The sequence below is a fragment of the Pipistrellus hanaki genome, assembly GCF_964339955.1.
Source record: "Pipistrellus hanaki genome assembly, chromosome: 7".
NCBI lineage: Eukaryota > Metazoa > Chordata > Mammalia > Chiroptera > Vespertilionidae > Pipistrellus > Pipistrellus hanaki.
Genome location: NC_140509.1, coordinates 29,549,659 through 29,563,462, shown reverse-complemented (window position 1 = coordinate 29,563,462; position 13,804 = coordinate 29,549,659). Strand labels below are relative to the sequence as shown.

At 38.5% G+C, this 13,804-nt stretch overlaps 1 protein-coding gene across 1 annotated transcript in view; it reads right to left on the bottom strand.

Annotated features, from left to right (window-relative positions):
* The window catches only part of COL19A1 (collagen type XIX alpha 1 chain), a 276,934-nt gene that overhangs the window by 44,079 nt on the left and 219,051 nt on the right, over positions 1-13,804 (bottom strand). Inside the window, exons 21-34 of the mRNA XM_084890396.1 lie at positions 13,687-13,722; positions 13,538-13,591; positions 12,817-12,870; positions 10,447-10,500; positions 9,670-9,759; positions 8,863-8,907; positions 8,678-8,755; positions 7,091-7,126; positions 6,940-6,984; positions 6,795-6,848; positions 5,460-5,501; positions 1,746-1,850; positions 1,608-1,661; positions 1,296-1,349 (exon numbers count right to left, since the gene is read on the bottom strand). Coding sequence (XP_084746522.1) covers positions 1,296-1,349; positions 1,608-1,661; positions 1,746-1,850; positions 5,460-5,501; positions 6,795-6,848; positions 6,940-6,984; positions 7,091-7,126; positions 8,678-8,755; positions 8,863-8,907; positions 9,670-9,759; positions 10,447-10,500; positions 12,817-12,870; positions 13,538-13,591; positions 13,687-13,722 — 801 coding nt within the window. The remainder of the gene's footprint in view (positions 1-1,295; positions 1,350-1,607; positions 1,662-1,745; positions 1,851-5,459; positions 5,502-6,794; positions 6,849-6,939; positions 6,985-7,090; positions 7,127-8,677; positions 8,756-8,862; positions 8,908-9,669; positions 9,760-10,446; positions 10,501-12,816; positions 12,871-13,537; positions 13,592-13,686; positions 13,723-13,804) is intronic.

Here is a 13,804-nt window from a genome sequence, read left to right as displayed (position 1 = left end):
AATCAGTTATTGTGCTTGTATTTCAATGAAACATCATATGGAACATGAAGAAGCAACTCTTAATTTGAAAATAAAATGCCCTTACAGTCTTATTTATGAATGAAAATAAATATTATGTTCCTATTCTTCAATTTTCAATTTGGAAAAAATCAAGAGCCAACCCTCAGTTTTATAGAATAGGATCTATATTAATGAAAAAGAATAATACACAATGATCACTTACAATTTGAAATAAAACTCCAACTCAAAAAATAGATCTACTTTATACCATTATGATTTTCTGTACTAATATCAAGGTTAATATATGCCAGATGGCTTACTTACTTTCATTAAGAATTATTAGCATCAAAACTGTTTAAACTAACAACAATTCATCATCCTAATAGGTTTTTCTAGTAGTTAATGTGAATTATGCAGGAGAAGAATGATACCCTGAGCATTACCATGGCTTCGAGTCAGAAACTTATAGCATCATCTCAAAAGCACATTTGACTTTGAACCTTAGTCTGGGGATGGGCAACTGATTTAAGCTAGTCCAATCAGATTCTTTTCTCCCAAGGGTTTGAAAGTTGAGCAGACACACTGACAAAACAAGGTCATTGAAATTGAGTCATATTAGAGCCAAGTTCCAGAAAAGCCCTGCTGAGTTCTGGGGCTGTTCTTATCCCTAGATTGGTTCTTTAACTATTCTTCCCATCCTACTAGCTATCTTGGGATATTTGTCAATGAAACCCCCCTTCTCCAACCCCATGCTTTTTTTTCTTCTTCTTAATTGTCTTTTTAAAAAATTTAAATTCTTTATTGTTTAAAGTATTACAATGCTCCCTTTTCTCCCATTGACCTCTCCCCAGGCACCCCAACCCCCATGCACAAGCCCTCATCCCCCTACTGTCTGTTCCAATGGTTTTGCTCATATGCATGCATACAAGTCCTTTGATTGATCTCTTGCTCTCACTGCCACCCCACCACCCTTTCCCCCTTGGTCTTCCCTTATACAACTCCTGGATTTTATTTTGGGAGCGCTAAAATTATCATCTGCTACATGAAAATAGAAACATAACTGATATATTAACTTTGTGTTTTAATTTCATTGTCTTAAAAACTGGACCATTGATAATAAACCTTAACATATTAATATATTTAAAATGTTGCTAACATTTGAAAAGACCTAAGTCTTTATGTTTTTTTGTTTTGTTTCAGTATTAAATATGAATTCTAGAAAAATTATGTCTTTCTTTTGATGAGTTACATAAAGAGAATCAATAGGACTATATTATCAGAGAAGAATCTTTTACCTCATCGCCTTTCTCCCCAGGTATGCCAGGGTAGCCCCGTTCTCCTTTGCTTCCCTAAAAAGACAACACACTCAGCAAGTACACCCAGTCACTGTGTCATCTTTTGAAATAATGACAGTGTCTTTTCTCAGGATACTTGGGCCATATAACTTGGACAGAGTTAGGGAACAAATAAATCACATTTGCCAATGGCTATATACCAATTTTCCAAAAATATTTTTTGTAAGAAGTAGTGTATTTCACAACAGGTTTCCTTTTTTCACACTGAATTGGAGGTCACACAAAGGGGAGTGAAGAAGAGACCTTCCTTACCTTTGGTCCTTCTCTGCCTGGGATTCCTGGAGGACCCCGTGGCCCCATGTCACCCTGGAGGACAGGGGAATAACAGGTCTGAGAGAAGGCTCTATGTGTCACCTACAAAGCCCATCCATACCCAGCCTGCCTTTTTACCTTCTGGGCTATAGAATCATACTTTCCAGGCTCACCAGCGCCTCCTTCTTCTCCTTTGTTGCTTTTCAGCCCAGGGACACTGGCTTGGCAGTTGCCACAAACGTTCTAAGGAGTAAAAAGACAAGGAGACTGAGAGATTCATGAAAGTCATCTATAAAAGGGAGGCTTGATCAAATTTGGAGTTCTAATTGAGCGGTTGCCAGAGATAAGTGATAGAACAATTGCTATATCATCACTTTCAGAAACTTAATTTATCCAATTTGAAAAGACTATTTTTTTGTGAAGTAAAAACTTCGCAAAAGAGATGCCTGAGGACTAGTCACTAATATCTAGTCACTAATATCTGTTTCTGATACTGGTGAGCTACTTAAGAAACATGTCTATGATGATATTTTAAAAGGAAAATTCTAAATAAATAAGGAATAGACATGTCAGTCAAGACTGATGTCAACTGCCTAGTAGCATGTTTAAAAAAAGAGGTGGGGAAATTAAGAATAAAAAGAGAGGTGGCATTATAGCTTATAATAACAAGCAAGATTACAGAGCTCATACAGCCAGTACAATAAATTCTTAACAGAAAAAGAAAAAGCTGTTAGAGAATTCTACATAGTTTACCGACATTTTATTTGTCAATGGAAGCACTCATGTGATTAATAATTACTTGAGTGACTTGGACCTGACTTCTATGTCAGATCCAAGTACAGATAGGAAATCTAAGTGGAATTACCTTTTAATTGCCTTCTCAGTAACCTTTAGCTGTTGGAAAAGGCTTGAATTTAAGTGTCTGAGCTTCCAAGATAAACATCTTACCATGTATCTAAAGAAAAATTGTCTGCAAAAAGCCCTGGAAAGGCTTATTGTTAAATAAACTGTTAAATGAAAATATTATCAGGAAAGGCACAAAATAGGAACCATTGGATGGGAGAGAAAGTTTAGTTTTAACAGTTGACAGAAGATAGGACACTAGAAGCCTCTACCCTTTCATCCCTTTCACCAAAGGGAAGATTCTTTAAGCATGAAGAGGGAACTAAAGCTTGCTATTGTGAAGCTAGAAAAAAAATTGCTCATGGCTGTTCAAGTTCAATATTTTTGACCCATTGAATATTAGCCTAAGTCTGATTTCCAAATAAATTAGTTTCCCTGGAAAACTAATTTTATATGATAGTGAAAAGATTCTAAGACAATTCATCTAAAAAAAAAAATGCTGGGCTAGAGCTCTTTGCATGGTAGGCCTTCTTAGTTCTCTTCATGGTGGGATGTGTAAATGGGGACTAAAGTACTCATTGTTTCTTAAACTAATTTCACCATCAGGATCTTTTTACAGACGCAATGAGTTGGCAGAGGAGTTAAAAAAAATACATATACAATTGTAGACGACCACTTATAATGTCTGAAAAACCATAATGACAGAGAGAGAGAGATGCTGAGGACTTAAGAGAACCAAAAAGTTTCTCATATTTAAAAAAGTATGAAAAATGAATTATTGTATCTATAAGCATACATATAAATGTAGAATATCAGTAGAGAGCAAAACCCTGACATATTAATATACAACAACATTTTAGAATAGAGTATTCAATGGATTATTTTAATAAAACATAAAAAATATGGCAATCATTAAGAGTCAATAGAATTTTCTAAGTGTCATTTCAAACTGTCCTCATCTTCTGTAGTGTAGGATTACCAGAATGGTAAATTAATGGTAAACTAATTTTCATTAATGGTAAATTAGTTTTTATTAAGCTTCTTGAAAAAAATGTCCTAAGATTTCCTTATGAAGAAGATAAGGATGCACCGATTATTAGTCAATACATAGGGTATCATTTGTATCTGGAATTATTTCGCTCTTTTCAATACTTTAATCAAAGATATTTTTGAAAACAGAAATCAGGATGACTAAATTTGCTAAAGACTCAAGACAGAGAAGGAAAGTTAATGAGTTGAATAACAGGGTCAGGATTTAAAATGGCATTATTAAGTTGGCCTAATAGAGCCAATCCCCAATCTAAATTTCTGTATTAGATTTTGCTTCGGGGAATTACAAGCTTTCCTATTCTATTGAATACAGTTTGTGGGGACTATCAGTCAACGTTTCCTGCCCACCTCTTGCCAATCGGCTCTCCTGGGTCTCAGAGCCTCAGCTGAGATGCTAGGCCTGGAAGAATGGCAGAGAGCTGGATTAGAGGGGTGCTGCCCTAGTGAAACTGTCTGAATTCCAAGAGCCTTGCAGTCCTGGTCCCTCACCATGTCAGAGCCTACTCTGTCTTTTTGAGCCACCCCATATCCCATCGGGATATTCATTTCTGCTTATGTGTATACATTTTTGATCCTTACAGTAAAGAACCCTATTTTGGAATGGTATGACACTTACAATTCGGCTATTTACAATATTACTGCATTGTAAAGAACTGAGACAATGTCTGAGGACTTGTATTCCTATGTTCATGTTACACTTATGAGCTGTGTGACTCTGAGCAAGTTACTTAACTGCTGCGGGCCTCAGTCTTCCATCTACAGAATGGGGATACTACCACAGCCTGAACTCACAGGATTGTTGTGAAATTAAGTGAGATTACAAAAGTAGAGCAGCACACTGCCTGGCATGTAATTTTAACTCAATAAATATAAGATATTCTTGAAATGCCCATAAATATTCTTTTCTTATTAGACAATGTTGACCTTTGAAGGTTTTAAAAACTTCTATAATATATTTTTATATATATTCATATTGAAATTCATATTTACATTTATATATATCTATTCTCAAAACTTTAATCACCTAACAAGTATATATACTAGAATTCCTGAGTGTTTTAAATTCAACAAATATTCCTGCTGCCTACTACTATGTAAATAATTATACAAAACATTGGGTAAATGCCAGGAATATAAAATAAATACATATACACACACATAACCCAAATGTATGTGTCTCTCTCTGTGTGTATACACATATACACTGTCCATTCACACAGAGACAGATAAAACACATTAACATTTGAATATAATGTAAAGAATCAGATTTTCATGTGGGTTCACTCTATCTTAGCATACCATGAAGAAATGCAAATACATAAGAGTTATGGAAGTCCCATTATCATTCCCCCCATCTGTTTTACAAATAAAACACAGGGAAGTATTAGAGAAAAATGGCAGCAAGATTTATTCCCTCTGAGATGGAAAGAAGTAGATATACTTCTTATTTGACAGAGTAACAGGTGTTAAGGCAATTGTTGGCTTTGGATCTTGAGAGTTCATTTTGTAAACTCCCATGATATCAAACCTCAGCCTTGCAATCTAGCTGTTTATTGAGAAGCACTGGTTTTCATCCTGGGTCTGGCCAGGGCAGATACAGAGAGGAGGATTCGGTTTCTCAGTGGTGAATAAACACCCGTTAGGAGAGGAGAGAATGATCTACTCAAGGGTGTCAGTGACAGGATTCCTTCCCGGTGGTTCATCTCAGTATTAGCATCTCTCCCCTCCCCCCACTTCTACACCCAAAACGGGAGGGTGGTGATGAAGGAGAGAGTAGAGGGATTAGTATAAAGGGCGCAAGGTACATAAAAATACATGTTCCTTTTTTCTATCTTATAGATGTTCTGCCACTTAAAAATTGAATTTTAGTTCAGGCTAAGCAATTAACTTCTTGTAAAGATTTCCTTTCAGATTTTTCCTGGAAATTAACATGTAATTTCTTACATAGCAACAAAGTACCTTGAGCAAAACACCGATGTCTCCCAAGAGAGGAAGTGCAATCTGTGGTTGAGAAAGAAGCAGATCCATGTATTTGTACATATACGGGCACACAATACGATGCAGACATTCAACACAATGTAGACATTTTAAATAAATACTCATTATTCCTCTCCTACGAACAGCCAAACACATGCATATTATTGTTTTGATTCTGTGTCTCTATTTCATATTTTCATGACCATGGCAACCTTTATGCCAACCCTAACATATTACTGGTTTTACACTTGATCTCAGCCGAAAGGCTGAGAAGCAATTTACTGTTAACGTTTTAAATAATGCATAAAGGTAAATCATTTATTCAAAGAAAATCACTCTTCTGCCAGGCAAATTATCAAGCTGTTGAAAAATATAAAAATTACAGGATGAATTTGCCTTCAAGTTCTTTCTCACTGAAACTTAAAAGAGCCTATATGTGGCTTAAGGGATGGGCAAGACAGATCCGGAGGGAATTCAGGCAGTGTTTTGGCCTCATGCCTTAAGTTGTCCCTTCAAAGAGACACTGTAAACCCAAGGAACACTTTACAAGATTCCCAGATGATGCACCGTGATTCACTCGGTGGTGGAGTTCAAGTACTGCTGAAACATGCCTCTGCATGTAGCTTATAAAGGCACACAGGGCCCAGCCAGTGTGGGAACTAGAAGGATTTGTGAGGCTTAGAACTGAGGCCAGATTTGGATTTTATTATACGAAACTCTTAATGCAATGTCATGTTCCATATGGCCTCTCAAATTAGAGCTGTTGAATCTGAGGCTATTTAAAGATTTCTCTGTCGCTCAAAGCAAGATTTAAGCTAAAATAAAACTTTGGAACACACAATTAGTGCCTAAACTCATTTTGTAAGAGCCCATTCCAGACACTTTTTTGTAATCTAATCATTTCAGCATTTTAAAGCCACAGAATCAATGGCTACATACCATATTGTAAGTAACTTACCTGCAAACTTCCATTTAGAGAAATGAAATTCATTTAGCCACTAGCATTAGAAAGAACAGAAATTGTGGCTATAGATTTTAACTCAATTTTCCATGGGATTGAGACATTATATGCCAAGGCACAGCCTGGGGCAAAAATTGTACAGCTGAACTATACCCTGAGGAAGTAAATATTCATCACACACGCAAAAATGCTGACACAGCTTGACTTTTTCCCCCTCTACAAAATAATGGGGACAAACAAAATCACCAGGCAGTCACTGAGCATTCTAATTAGTTTGGACAGCAAAACTTGCTTGGTAGGCTGTTTGGCTTCTGGGTGTATTAAAGGTACATAAATCAGGCAGTCTGTTGACATACCGGGTCACCTGGGGGGCCTGGCAGGCCTGGCTTTCCATCCCTCCCTGGAGCTCCCTGAAAACAGAAACATGTTCACATCTCCGCACAGAGGAACAGGTGAGATTAAACAGGTTGTGGGGGAGGAGTCGGCCCAGACTGTCCTTACATCATTCCCCGGAGTTCCTGGCAATCCAGGGTGGCCTCGAGGACCCTGGAAAAGGGGGGAAATAGTGACTTATGAGGATGGTCTTTCAGTAATTTCCCCCAGGTCAGCAAGCTGGATTTTCGGTGCCTCATAAATTGGCTGAGCCACTAACCTGAATCCCTGGCTCTCCAGCTGGTCCTTGGGAGCCCTGAGTGGAATGAGATGCAATGATCAAAATTCTGCCAGCAATGTCCATGAATTACCCAAGGGGATAAAGGGCTAAGGATGGGTATTTACTTAGTGGAACCACGCGGCTTACCACCAAGCACACCCTGAACACTCTCTGCAAAGTCATCCCAGATTTTTGGGTGACAGGTAAACACTTCACTAGATGCCTGTTTCTGGAAACATCCACATGGTTTGGCTCAGCTGCCACACAGTTTTGCTCTCTCAGCACCATCTTCAGTCCCTGTACCCTCATGAATGCACAAACAGTGCATCCAAATGCTACTTCTTCAGAAACTGACCGCCCACAGAGTAACTGGATAAGGGCTTCCTTCTCCTGCTTCTACTTTGTGTCATTTCTCTGTTTGAAGAAATTTCCAGAACCGGTGTCCAGTGACAGGAGTAGGAAGTAAAACATTAGTCAGCTGTCGGTTTCTACTTCAACAAATCAGAGTTTGAGGTACGGTAACTAAAATGAGGTTGGGTGGTCATCAGTGACCCTAATGATGACAGCTCCAAGACTAGTATGTGACCAGGGAGCACTAAATGAGGAAGTGACAACCAAGTAAGTAAAGAGCTGGTTTCCCCGCAGCTGGCGTCAGCAATGGCTCCCAGACCTTTCCTTTTCTTAAACAGTCACAGCACTGTTTTTGTCAAAGCTACTTTTGTTCCCTATTTGTGCTGTTTTTTTTTTGTTTGTTTGTTTGTTTTTTGCTTCAACCTCCTCTGCTCCCCTAATAATTTTCTGATCTATTTTCTTTTACTTCGTTTAATCTCCAGTGGTCTTTTATAGTCTTGCCCTGGAAAATCAAACACACAACTGACTTCACTACTGATACCTCCTTTTAGCTTTCATAACTTCATTATAAGAGCAGTTTCCCAAATGTCATTAAAATAAGCATGTATTCCATTTTTACTGGCCCAGAATCATTGTGTTTTTAAAATAGCAAATAACAAGCTTTATTGCTTATTATTATTTAGTCAGCAAGTATGCATACACTGGTCATTATTACCAGGCACTCTCCTTATAGCTAAAACATGTAAAAAAAAACTTGCCTATTCTTTGTCTTAACTATTAAAAACAAATTCTCTATTCTTTAAGATAATACTTAGAGATGTTTCATATCATCCCTTTCAAACATAATCCATTCACTTTAAATATTACCTTTTTATTTTATTCTACTTAAAAGCAAATAATAATCTATGATAACCTAATAGTAGGCATTTCGATAATTGTACAAACATTCACTCGTACTTTTTAGTATATAGAATAGAGGAATGAAAGGTTAGATAACTGTTTCTATTCCATAATCAGTGTATGTATGGCCAGCCCTGTAAGTCACACACTGAGTGCCCTCTCTGTGCTTTGTAACGTATCCTCAGTGCCCTTTAATTCTCTCCCTCTGACCAGTATTTATTGGTATTTCCTCCTCAGACCCTTTTATTCTTTTCTCCTTTTCAAACTTGTCACTGGATTTTGTTTCACAATATTGGAATCAACAGGGTTTCAAAAACTCAATTGGATTCCACTTACTGTTCGGCCAGGAATTCCGACCCCTGGTGGGCCTATGTCACCTGGGGAGCCGTGGACACCAGGCAGTCCTCTTTCTCCCTGGAAATGAGCCGCTTCTGTTAGTGCAGTGCCCAAAGGATGTAAGCTTTATGGCTGTATTATATTAATGAATAATTCTTTAAAAATCGTCTATGATATTTTTATACCTTTGGCCCACGGGGCCCAGGTGCTCCAGGATTTCCATCCAATCCCTAAAAGAATAAAAAAGGTAAATACATTTCTTTTTCTAAAAAGGTTAATAACATTTAAGTAATCATTAACTCAAAATTATGTTATTGTTCTCCATCCTTCTTGAATAAACCCTTTTCTATAAAATAATAATAAACAAGAAATACAAATTTCACTAGGGTATGGGTTTTATATAGTTACATTAAAATACCTTTTCTTCTTTAAAATAAGGCATGCAATACTGAGAACTATTTATCATTATTAATTAATATGAAAGGTCAAAGGGGATGAGAAAAATGCATATGAAGCAGGCATACTGGTTAGATTTTCCCAGCTAACCAGTTTCCTATGTCCTGGAAACAGCCTGGACCAGCAGGACACTTTCTGCAAATGACCACCTGTGGCCACACCTGCAGAGCCCCAGGAAGGAAAATTCAGGCAGTTCTTCTGTTTCAACATAGTGTCCTAGCAAGGCTTATTGTTTAAAACTGGTGTTCCTTACTGGGCTTCAAAGATCCCTAAAGAATCTATGCCTTCTGCAGAGCGGGCCTGTGAAGCTTCCAAAATTGGCTGTAAAATGGTGCATGCACATCTTTCTTCAGAAGAAAGGCCCTTGCTTACATAAAATTTCCAAAGAGATTAGGTCTCTAAGCTGAAGAATAAGATGAATATTTATTTTTCTGCAGATCTAAACATGTTCCTGTACTTCTGACCTGAAACTGGGAGCACACAAAGGACAACTAACAATCTTTCCAGGGAAATATAGATAAAAGAGCTGTACTTACAGGATCTCCAGGCAGGCTTTTCCCGGGAGGACCGGCCTCACCTTTTGGACCTGGGAGCCCAGGAGGGCCGATGATCCCACCTGGATCTCCCTGCGGAAAACAGGTAAGATTCTTACTTCCTTGGCCAGGTTCATGGTGGGAGGTGTGGAGACAGTAGTTTCCATTCATTGAAATTCTTATTATAGCCAGTCAAACTTCATTCATTCACTCTTTCTACAATATTTAGGAGTGCCTAATACATGCTAGGGCACTGTTCTAGTTATCTTAAGTGCTTTTAGATTTTGTAGTGAGTTATGTTAAAAATAAGTTTCGCAGTATCATGACATATGTATGTGCATAAATATATGCACAATAAAGTAATTTATTCATAAAACTCATCAGCTGATCTTTATGCTTTCTTTAAGTTAGTCCCCAGAAATGGTTCAACACTAATATCCTATTTCCACATGGACATCAAGAAACAGGTCCTGAAAGATTGAGACTTCTTAGGTCCATATCAGAGGAAGCAGCTGAGTCTGAAGCAGACTTTCTGAGTCCTGAGATCTTCCTCTCTGAGTTAGTTCATTTTGTCAGATTGTGTTTTTATGCCAGAACCAGGGCTTCCACAAATGCATAATATTATTCACCCGATGGTTTATATGGCTGTCACTTCCCTTCATAACCCTAGCAGTTGAGTCCTGAGTCCTGTTCTTTCACTGCCCCAATGCCCTTTGACCCTCTGCTTCTTCCTCTGCCTTAGCCACTTAATATGCACAATGAGTAAAATGGAAGCTATACCTTTTCTCCTTTAATGCCTTGTTTTCCTGGGATACCATGTTCTCCTGGCAACCCCTAGACAGTTTAGAATTAAATGGAAATAACAATTAGAAAATCTCTTGTTATAATGACACTAGAGGCCTGGTGCATAAAATTTGTGTACAGGGTGGGTGGTGGGTGTCCCTCAGCCCAATCTGCACCCTCTCCAATATGGGACCCCATGGGGGATGTCTGATTATCAGTTGGTCGGATCCCGCAAGGATTCCAAAATCGACAGTCGGACATCCATCTCACAATCTGGGACTGCTGGGTCCTAACCACTTGCCTGCCTGCCTGCCTGCCTAATTGCCCCTAATCACTCTGCCTGACAACCTGATTTCCCCTAATTGCTTCCCTGCTGGCCTGACTGATGCCTAACTGCTCCCCTGTCAGCATGATTGCTCCTAACTACTCTCCCCTGCTGGCCTGATCACCTCTAACTGCCCTTTCCTGCTGGTCTGATCATCCCCAATTGCCTTCCCCTGAGGATGCTAGGGGACTGAGGCTAGATGAGGCGGTGCTGATGGTACTGGGGGCTGAGGCTGGATGGGGCAGAGCTGAGGGGCCTGGACGCTGCCATCTTGTGGCTGTGGACACCACCATCTTGTGAGGGCATGGCAATCAATTAGCATATTCCCTCTTTATTGGCTGTGGGCACCACCGTACCATCTTGTGAGGGTGTGAGGGTCAATTAGCATATTCTCTCTTATTAGATAGGATTTTTTTCTGAGTCTTTGTCAAGAAAACAGAATTTTAATAAATAAAGTGTGTGGGGATGGGCTGAATTTGATATTTTAGAGAGGAAACATTTTAGTGAAAGTATGTTGATTCAAGGGAAATAACCGGGGTATAGTGGAAAGAAACTAAACAAGGTAGAATTCAACCAAATATTGCCAAGAAGGAGTGGGATCCTGATGATTGTAGTGTCTCATGATGCAGAAGGACAATAGGATAAATAGAAAAATATGCTTTAGCTATATTTCAGCAGTAGGGGTCCTTCCCCTTTTGATTTTGTTCTCTCTTTTTTAGTTTCAGCCTCTATTACTTCCCTTTACTTCCTGGGCATCTTGTGGCTTCATCTGTGCCACCAACATTTTTTCTCTTTCCATAGGATCTCTTCACTAGGGACACCTGTAATGGTTCATTCACTGCCTTGGGGAATCAACAAAAAGCTTATCTCTATGAACTGAATGTTCAAAGCACTGAGCAGAACAAAATGCACTACAAGATAGACCTCTGGAGTATGCAAAACAGAGCAAGGGCTCATGGAGCTGTCTCCAAGGTGATGGCCTAAGGAGAGATTCTAATACTTGTTTAGAGGGTACTGGAATTGTGGCTAAACAGAGATCAGTTTCCAAGAAGATAGGGGCAAGCATTTTTCTTGTTTTGCTCAAGTGAGGACTGATGGTATGTCTCAGCTCCAAAGGTGCCAGAAGGCTAGGGAGGTAGTTAGTCCAAGGGACAGAAGGCTTACTTGGAGGCATGTTTAAGGAGCATGTGTTTATGTGTGTGTGGGGGGGTGTGGTGTGTGTGTGTGTGTGTGTGTGTGTGTGTGTGTGAGAGAGAGAGAGAGAGAGAGAGAGAGAGAGAGAATATGAATCCACTAAATATAGTTTATAATGCAACCTGAGGACCTTTCTCTAATTGCATTATAGAACTATTTTCAGCCAAAAGACTTGTTCTTTTGGGAGGCTCACACAAGAAAGAACAACAGAAGCTTTGGAATATATATATATATATATATATATATATATATATATATATATATATAATTTTTTTTTTTATGGAGAACTGGACCAAGGCCAAACATAATGGAAATGCTTGCTTTCTCTCTTGATTTTCCTTATTTCTTTTGATGTTTCCCATCTCCTTTACTATTGGTACACCAATGACAAGCATATAAAATGATAATTTAGTTAACATGTGTCCCAAAGACCAATTTATTAGGTTATTGATATTAAAAAAGACCTCACATGAATATATGAAGGTACTGGCCTCCACAATAGCCCTTGACATTAGCTATGATAACTTCTTTTTTTTTAACAAGAGAAAAACAAATTTAATTACATACATATATATGGAAACCTCAGATACATGAGTGTCAGAGACCCCACATACATGAATTATTTAGAGGCAGACAAGCAAAATGAAGTATATATGACATCCTGAGCTAAGGAATGCAGTTAGACACAGGGAGCTATGATCACTTTAGTGGTAGAGATGACCTATGACTTTAAAAAATGCAGCAGAACTCAGTCAGTCACATGAACAGATGTTGAGATTCTTTAAAACAAGTCTCAGTCTCAATTTAATTTTCAAATATCAAAGACCCTTGTATCTACTAATACATACAATATCTCCAGGTGGTCCTCTGGGTCCCATAGAGCCTGCAGGTCCTTGCTGACCCTAAAGTAGAAGGTGACATGTACTTTTAACTGGCTAACAGAATGTACCTGAATATATATAAAACATGGTGTGACTTATATCTGTAGAAATGTGGACCTTCCACCCTGCTACCTTCTCTGAATAACACTGAAATGTGCTGTGGGCTTACAAGAGAGCTTTAAGATGTTCTCACTTTAATGGATTTCATCAGCAGGTGAGGCCTGGATAACTTGCCTTACCTGTTGGTGGGAGCATCTCATGTGAATCTCTCCTCCACCTCTCAACAGGGGGCCTTTCTTGGGACACTTCCCCAGATCCCAGATGGGGAACTCAAGCATCTCAGGGATGCACAATTTTGGCTTAGAAAATTGACCCCTGAACCCTGCTTACTTTAAGAAAATAGTTCAGGGACATAGATTTAGCTCACATTGTTTACTCTTGACACTTTTAGGGGTGCTATTGTGAATATGTTCTGAAAAAGAATTTAAATCCCTATTGTGAATCAAAAGGCACAGCTACTGTGTGTGTAATAAATGCAGCCTATGAGGGGAAATCACCATGGAAACATGATAAAGCTGCTGAGAACATTTGTGAAGAAAATGAGTGGCACTAGACTACCTTGTTTCACATAGAAATGGTGATAACTCCAAAATTATTTCCTCCTTTATTTCAGTTATTTCTTATATACCTTGAGTCCTGGGCTTCCTATTAAACCCGGGGGACCAGGATCTCCAGGTTCACCCTAAGCAAAGGAGAGAAAAGGAAATTAAACCGGTTACTTTGATTTTCACACTATCATTAGATTGGAGATGCAATTGAAGAATGTCAGGAGATTACCTTTATTCCTTGTGATCCTATTATCCCCGGTTCTCCCTGTAAATAAAATAATCAGTGTGTGTGTGTGTGTGTGTGTGTGTATATATATATATATATATATATATATATATATATATAT